At 43.3% G+C, this 8291-nt stretch overlaps 1 protein-coding gene across 1 annotated transcript; it reads right to left on the bottom strand.

Annotated features, from left to right (window-relative positions):
* Positions 1-1377: 1377 nt before the first annotated feature.
* stambpb (STAM binding protein b) lies at positions 1378-7713 on the bottom strand. Its single transcript, XM_058389510.1, has 10 exons — positions 7543-7713; positions 5725-5954; positions 5229-5304; positions 5056-5151; positions 4585-4978; positions 3862-3986; positions 3643-3780; positions 3446-3558; positions 3242-3341; positions 1378-1859 (listed from the first exon to the last, which is right to left on the bottom strand). Exons 2-10 carry the CDS (start codon positions 5925-5927, stop codon positions 1803-1805), a joined length of 1302 nt encoding a protein of 433 aa, XP_058245493.1. The 5' UTR covers positions 5928-5954; positions 7543-7713; the 3' UTR covers positions 1378-1802.
* Positions 7714-8291: the final 578 nt, after the last annotated feature.

Raw genomic sequence — 8291 nt, 5'->3', positions numbered from 1 at the left:
GGGAAGCTACTGTATGGAAGCGTCTTTAAGGGTTGTGGATTAACGCAATAAAAAAGACGAGCTGGCTAAACGTCTCTCACTGTGTCCTTTTAAAACAACAGACATGTAATGTGAACTACTTTACACTGGGTTTTAATACTGTTGGTATTAGGGGTCAATTTTGTGCACATCGGCCACGCCTCCTTCTCTAGGACTGACCAGCACAACAAAACATCACTGATTCATTTCCTCAGACGCCATACACCTGATGGGTTTTATTCATTACTAACACCAAGGTGCTGCTGAATTCTCAACGCTGATTGGTCAGAAGGTGGCGATTAGTGGTCTATATCAGGAGCTCTGAATGTTTTGCACCACAAATTATTGAAAGGAAAAGCTGTAAGTAAGTTTATCGACATCTTGCTGAGGTATTTATATATATGTATTTTTTGTCTTGTTTTTATCTTGACAGACAGCGGGAGATAAAAAGTTAAAGCTGGTATGTGAAGGAACCTGTTCTATGGCATTAAATGCTTTTAAATAACTAAATAACTCTATACTCTCTAAAAAGTACAATAGCTCACATTAATAAATAACAATCCGTCGGCTGTCATAAGCGCAATAAAACACTTCAGGATGTGTTAATATAATATGTTCCTTTAAAAACAGAAAACATTTTGTTTTAGTCCTTGCTCTGGATTAGCAGAGGTAGCTGTGGTATGTAGAGAGGAAGTAAGAGTAAAGAATTTCTATACACACACACATATATACCCTATATTTCCCAAGGGTTTGGAACATCTGCCTTTCCATGCACATGAATGTAATATGGAGTTGTCCCACTCTTTGCAGCTATAACAGCTTCAACTCTTCTGGGAAGGTTTAGGAGCATGTTTATGGGAATTTTTGACCATTCCTCTAGAAGAGCATTTGTGAGGTCAGACACTGATGTTGGACGATAAGATCTGGCTCACAGTCTCCACTCTAATTCATCCCAAAGGTGTTCTATGGGGTTGAGGTTAGGACACACCAAACTCACTCATCCATGTCTTTATGGACCTTGCTTTGGTCACTGGTGTGCAGTCATGTTGGAACTGGAAGGGGTCATCCCCAAACTGTTCCCACAAAGCATGAAATTGTCCAAAATGTCTTGGTATGAAGCTGAAGCATTAAGAGTTCCTTTCACTGGAACTAAGGGGCCGAGCCCAACCCCTGAACTTAATGATCTGGAGGTGTGCCCCAATAGTTTTGGCAATATAGTGTACCTCTCTCATATGTATATATAAACATTCTTATTATATATTCTTTATATATTTAAGTTGTACATGCCAAATGGAGTTAGATGTATGTCTTAGGATGCAGACCCAAAATAAAAAAAAGAATTCCAACTTGAGTCTAAGATAAGGTTTAAAATCACCTTGCTGCTTTAATGTTATTTACATCAATGAGTTAGTGTCAAACACATCGCCACCAGCTTCAACACCGACATGACACTGAATGACAAGCACAAATTACACAACGAATGAAACCAACAGTTCCTTCGTACACGTCGCAGACGCGCGTGATCGTCCCTGTGCTCCCGAGCGGACGGTGTAAAGGCATCTTTCTTGGGTAGGACGAGTGTTTGCTTTTCCAAAGTGCTTCTTCACGCAGACAGTCGCCGTCGTCTGTTCATACGAAATCCCACCACCTGTAATTTCTGACTGGTCAGTAATCATTCGTCTCACTTTTAGCCACTGCTGGTCCACGGTGTAGCATGTTAAGGGTAATAGATTACAGTTGCTGTTCCTGGGGTCGAAAGCTCTTTGTGCCTCCGCGGGAGCCGGTCAGCGCAGGTCCATCATGGTGACCGCGTCTTCCGTGATCGTGACGTGGCTGCCGTTCTTGAAAAGAGAAAGCAGGATGTCGTTAAAAGGTACAAACAGGATCACATATACTGTACAGCAGCTACACTGGTGCTTAAGTTGAGAGAAAACTTTTACTAGGCAACTTTGAATTGTGGAAACCAACCAAAAACTATCAAGCTAACAATTTAGCAAGCTAGCCACTTTATAAAGAACACGGCGATGGTGGAAAACAGACTAATTATTCAGAAATGTCAACATTTACCTCAGAGGTGTTGGTAAATTCCTGAGGAAAAAAAATCCCCATGACTAATACGACATTCTAGTTTAAATTAGCATCAACCGCTAACCAAAATACCTGCTCATCTGAGATACATCGCGAAGCAGATGCTGCCTAATGATTGTGGTTAACACTTTGTAGAGGACTATTTGCTCTGTGCTAGCTTGCTAAAGCCGCAGCTGCAATGGAAAGTTGACTAAAAACACTGGGAACATCAACATTTACCTCAGATGTGTTGGTCAATTCCTACGAAAAAACTCCCCATGACTAATATCACACTGTAGTTTCACTTCAACCTGCTAACCGAAGGAACTGCCACAGTGAAAACGTCAAAACACTCTTCTCTTGACGTTAGCTAACGAATGGTGCTGGCAATTTAAGCTAAGCTTTTTAAAGACGCAGTGACATCGAGACAAAATGGTTGAAAACGTCCTCATTTATCTCAGATGTGTTGGTAAAATACTAAGAAACGACTCCACATTAATATTACACTGTCATTAATCGCTAACCCAAACTACCTGCTCTACCATCACTAATGTGCAACAAATTACAAACTAGATGCTAGCTAGCTAACGACTGAGGCTAACAACGTATCAAGAGCATTAATTCTTCTATAAAGACAAAGTGACCTTGGAAAGGAGATGAAAATACTGGAAACGTCAATATTTACCTCAGGTTTGTTGATAAAATGTTAAGAAAAGATTCCTTATGACTAAAATTACACCATAAGTACACTTAGCATTGACCGCTAACCAAACGACATGCTCTGTTGAGGGCTATGTCTCGCAACTTATAAACCAGATATTAGCAAATGATTAAGGCTAACTATTTAGCAAGCTTGAAAAATAACAATTTATAGGCAACAGACAGATGCAATGATGTCCGAAATGTGTTGGGAAAGTCAACATTTACCTCAGGTTTGTTGGTAAAATGGTAAGAAAAGACTTCTTATGACTGAAATTACACTATAACTGCCCTTAGCAACTGCCCATAGCCCACACAAGGGCTCTATAGAGACGAAACTATTGAGAACGTCGACATTTACCTCAGACGTGTCGGTGATTCTATAACACAAAGTTTCCTATGACTAAAACATGACAACGTAATTACACTTAGCATCAAGCGCTAACCGAACACTTACGATGAAGAGAGGGGGCTCTTTGGGGTGAGGGTGAAAGCCTTTCTGTGTGCAGGTGGAGATTTCCTCCATGCCGTAGTCGGTTAGTCTGAAGTAGCCCGTCCTTAAACAAACAAACAAACAAACACACACACGTACATAACTTTACTTTTAACCCGAAATATAAGACTTGTATGTCTAAGACGCTTTTCTTTGCTATGAACCGACTCGTTGAATTTGGGCGAGCAGACGATGGCGATGGCTTCAGGCAACATCAGCTGGTAGGAGCAGTGAGTGTGAAGATCAACGCTGGAGAGGAAGGCCGTCTGAGTCGGGTGAGTCTGGAGATAAAGACAAGGAGATAAGAACGTTAGCCTTTAGAGGAAGAGAATCCCAGAATCCCTGTGTGAGAGGTGCGTACTCACGTGTATCCAGCCGAGCGTGATGAGGTTGTGCTGGTCCTGCACTAGAAACAGCTCCTCCTCGTTCTCCGTGTCGCAGTAATCGGGACCGCCGCACTGCTTGGGGACGATCACGTGCGTCACCGTGAAGGCGTTCCTCGTCTGAAGCCGGGGAACAGGAACTTTGTCAGAAATAATGGAACACTACGCTGTTATACTGAAGGGGAGGAACGTGAGCGGTACCAGTTTTCCGCAGAGGATCCCGCATGTCTCCACGGCTCGCATGGTGTTGCTGTTGGCCAGCTGCAGGAACTTGGTGCAGAGCTCAGCGGGGACGGCCACCTGCCGCAATCCGTCCACCGGTGTACCTGGAGCAGAGCGCAAACACACACACACACACACACACACACACACACACACACAGAAAAATAAATGATAAATCAGTATTGACTTGTTTTTAAAATGGCAAGAAATAATACAGCAGGTGGGAAAAAAAACTGTAGAATACATTAAACAGACAGAAAGAAAGACAAATAGACAGAGACAGACCAACAGACAGAAAGAAATTCAGACAAACAGACAGACCAACAGACAGGAAAAAAACAGACAGAAAGACAGTGACAGTCAGGCAGAAAGAAATACAGACAAATAGACAGAGAGAAACAAACAGACCAACAAACAGAAAAAACAGACAGAAAGAAAGAAAGAGACAGATCAACAGAGACAGAAAGACAGAACAAAAAGAAGGAAAAAAATGTGATTGTGTGTGATCAGATATGAGGGTCTGATTAGCTGAATGATGTGTGCGTGATCAGATATGAGGGTCTGATTAGCTGAATGATGTGTGTGTGATCAGATATGAGGGTCTGATTAGCTGAATGATGTGTGTGTGATCAGATATGAGGGTCTGATTAGCTGAATGATGTGTGTGTGATCAGATATGAGGGTCTGATTATTGAGTCTTACTGTTGCCTGATTTGCTCATAGAGCCCGGTTTGAGCGAGCGGTCAAATGTGGGAGCAGGAGTCGGAGTGGGTGTGGTCGGTGCCGGTGCCGTGCTGTGATTGGTGGAGGGGTAAGCCGGGCTCTGTGGTGGTGTAGGAGATGATGGGTAAGGTGGAGGCGGGCCCTGGATGCCAGGGATGAGCGGGGCGTGGTGAGGAGGGGAGGCGGGAGCGCCGAACTCCTGCAGGACACGCTGCCGCTCGCGCTCCAGCTCCTGACGCCGGATCATCTCCTCAAACATGCTGAACTGCTGCTGCTCCTCCTGCCGCCTCTGCAGCTCCGCCACACGCCTCCTTTCCGCATCCAGCTCCTTCTGCTTCGCCAGCTCACGCTGTACTGCTGCCTCCTCCTCACGCTAACACACACACACACGGATTGTAATTTACACACACGGTTTCAGAGTGCAGTATGTTTCAGGGTGTTGTTACTCACCTTCTTAGTGAGATACTCTGCGTACTCTCTCTCATATCTCTTCAACAGACATTTCTTCAGTTCCTCAGCCTGGGGAAACGCCACCTCCTTCAGCTTCTGTGTAGAGAAACACACACGACTCAAACAACACGTCATCCATCGTTAACGATCAGACTGAAAGAGAAAGTCATTACCTTCAGAGTGTCCTTCTTCTCAGGGATGTTGGATAACTTGTACTCAGGATGTTTAGGGAGTTTCTCAATGAAGAGCCTGGAGAGAGAGAGAGACAGAGAGAGAGACCGACATTTGGGGAGTTGACAAAAAAGGAGGTTCAAGCACAAATCGTTTAAACAATGGAAGAAAGAATCAGAAAGAAAGTTAGAAAGAAGAAAATTAAAAATGTAGGAATGAAAAATGGATCAAAGCAAGATAGTGTTACATGAAAAAAGAAAGAGAGAGAGAAAGAAAGAAAGAAAGAAAGAAAGAAAGAAAGAAAGAAAGAAAGAAAGAAAGAAAGAAAGAAAGAAAGAAAGAAAGAAAGAAAGGATTGAGGGTTAAAGGACAGGAGGAAGAAAGAAAGGAAGGATTACAAAAAAAGGAAGGAAGTAGTGACAGGATTGAGAGACTCGGCACATTTGTGTAAGGAGGGTGAAGACCGCAGGTCAGGTCAGTGAGGGCGTGAGGTCTTACGTGATGTATTTGTTGTAGAGGACGAAGGCATGCTCCTGGTTGGCCTCCTCGGCGTAGACGTGCGCCATGCGGATCATCTCCATCCCAGAGCGAAAGTATCGGCGCGCCGGCACGGCCTCGTTCACCTCCACCGCACTGCCCTTCTTTGTCAGAGCACGCACTCGCTCCTCCGGGCTTAGACTCACATCAGCGTGATCCAACATGGCCGACACTCAGCACCTCGACCTCAGCTACACACACACACACAGATATTGTGACACACATCAGTAAGCTTTTCAGATACACTACCAGTCAATAGTCTTTGGACACTAGCCCGCAAAATACCCCTATTACTATAACACTTCCACCTCCATGCATGACGGTTGGTGCTACACAGTCGGGTATCATCTTCTCACCAGTTCTAAATCTTCTAAATATCAAACCACAAGACATTTCTCCAGTCTGCAACAGTCCAATTTTTGTCTTCCTTTGCCCAAAAAGAAGCTTTTTGACCCTGTTCTGCCCTCTCAGCTGGGGTTTCTTGGCAGCTACATGCCCCATTAAGCCAGCTTCCTGAAGTCTCCTCTGCACTGTCGAAGGCGACCCTGACACAGCTTTAGGTGCATTATCTACTCTGTTACTGTTACTAACATCTCGTTAATGCTTTATTCTGGCCAGAAGTAGGAAACAAAAACACACACACACATATATATACACACACCGCTACTTTGAATGAATGGAAATCCAAAATAAGGAAGACTAAAAGACAAGTGTCCAAACAAAAGGAAACATTATCACACCATATGACTGCAGAGTGATATCAGAGGCGTGGCAGCAGTCCAACACGTGAACCGGACACTGAATGTGGGCTGTTGTTTAACGTCAGGGCCGTTTCGCAAAACACAATCCAGGAAGTCAGCAAAAGAAAATGTGAATCATGCTCTGTGTGTGTGTGTGTGTCCATTAAGACCTCACCACCAAAATACACACATATAATGATAAAGAGCTCGGAAAAACACTCTCCCATCTCACACTTTTCCACTCCGTGTCATTCTGTAACAGGAAATAAATCAGCGATGGTGCAGTGTGATGAAGAGGATCGTTAAACTGGACGAAACGAGCTTGTCGTGTTACTGAGAAACTACAAAACTCCACAAAAAAGTGTCCTTCCATATCACTGCCACACAGGAGACACCGTCATCATGTCATTTGTTCAGTAAAACAATAAAAGTGTCTAAATATAAACCTGTGATTTGTAGCTGCACTAGTGTCGGAGCTGCTGCTGTAAAAAAACTATTCAACATCTTCTGACCAATCAGAATGCAGAATTCACCACCGTGAGACGTAAGTTTTATCAATAAATAAGAGCAACTAAACAGCTAACCTACATTTCTAATCGCGTCATCTAAAACGTTAAGATACAAAGCAAATACTGATTAAAAACGAAGAGTATCGCTACTTTAGAAGCATTATAGCTGGCTGCGTCCTGAATACCCAATCACAGCCTACTTATGTGCACTACATAGGGTGCAAAATAACGGCTTATGCACCCTATGTAGTGCACTTCAAAGCGCCATTTGGGATTAACCCCATTCCAGTGTTAGCTATGCTTTTAGGTAAATATACTTCAGTATCAGTGTTGTAGACTTGTCTACTTTTTCTGAACTGTCTCAAAACAGTAATTTCTAACAATAGAAGTAATTAAAACCTTTATACAAATTAAACAAAAGTCAGCTATCTGTCTAACTTAACGAGCTTTCGTTCAATGCTAACCAGCTAGCAGGCTTTATGTTAGCCAGCGCAGAAGCTAAGCTAAGCTTATTAGCTGAGAAGCCTTACCTCGGAAATCTCTCTTTCGTAGTGCTTTTTTGACACCTATAAGAAATAATTTATAATAATAATAAAATGTCCCATGGTCAACACTCATCTAAACAAGTGGCGATGTTTCGCTAGCAAAAAACTCATCACTTCCTCATCCTGCTCGCTGTCCCCCCACCCACTAAATATAGCCACGTTGCAAATACATATCTAGTGCACTATGTAGGGTGCCTAATAATCCATTGATTAGACGCCTGACCTAGTGGCCCTGTGTAGGTTAGAGCTGGACATTTAGGATTCGGCCCTATAGTGGCGTGTAAATGGAGACAGAGCTGAGCGCTTTGCAGCTTGACACCGCCATCTTGTGGTTCAAATAAGATTTACTGACTGCAAAACAAAATAAATAAAGACATAAAGACATGGATGAGGACGAACTTGACCGTCTGCCTTTCCATGCACATGAATGTAATATGGAGTTGTCCCGCCCTTTGTAGCTATAACAGCTTCAACTCTTCTGGGAAGGCTTTCCACAAGGTTTAGGAATGTGTTTATGGGAATTTTTGACCGTTCCTCTAAGCAGGTTTTTGAGGTCAGGCACTGATGATAGACAAGAAGGCCTAGTCTCACTTGTAGTCTCTGCACTAATGCATCCCAAAGGTGTTCTATGGGGTTGAGGTCAGGACTCTATGCAGGACAGTCAAGTTCCTCCACACCAAACTCTCTCATCCATGTCTTTATGGACCTTGCTTTGGTCACTGGTGTACAGTCAT

Source organism: Hemibagrus wyckioides, linkage group LG05 (genome assembly GCF_019097595.1).
Source record: "Hemibagrus wyckioides isolate EC202008001 linkage group LG05, SWU_Hwy_1.0, whole genome shotgun sequence".
Taxonomy (NCBI): domain Eukaryota; kingdom Metazoa; phylum Chordata; class Actinopteri; order Siluriformes; family Bagridae; genus Hemibagrus; species Hemibagrus wyckioides.
The sequence above is the reverse complement of the archived record's forward strand: the minus strand, read 5'-3'. Positions and strand labels throughout refer to the sequence as shown.

What these genes read in the sequence shown, in the direction of transcription:
- stambpb (XM_058389510.1), bottom strand. Translation starts at nt 5,927, where the DNA reads ATGTTGGATCACGCTGATGTGAGTCTAAGCCCGGAGGAGCGAGTGCGT. An exon ending in TATGAGCAAATCAGGCAACA is followed by an intron (nt 3,987 to 4,584) that starts GTAAGACTCAAT and finishes GCTCTGCTCCAG; the next exon opens with GTACACCGGTGGACGGATTG. An exon ending in TCACGCTCGGCTGGATACAC is followed by an intron (nt 3,559 to 3,642) that starts GTGAGTACGCAC and finishes CTTTATCTCCAG; the next exon opens with ACTCACCCGACTCAGACGGC.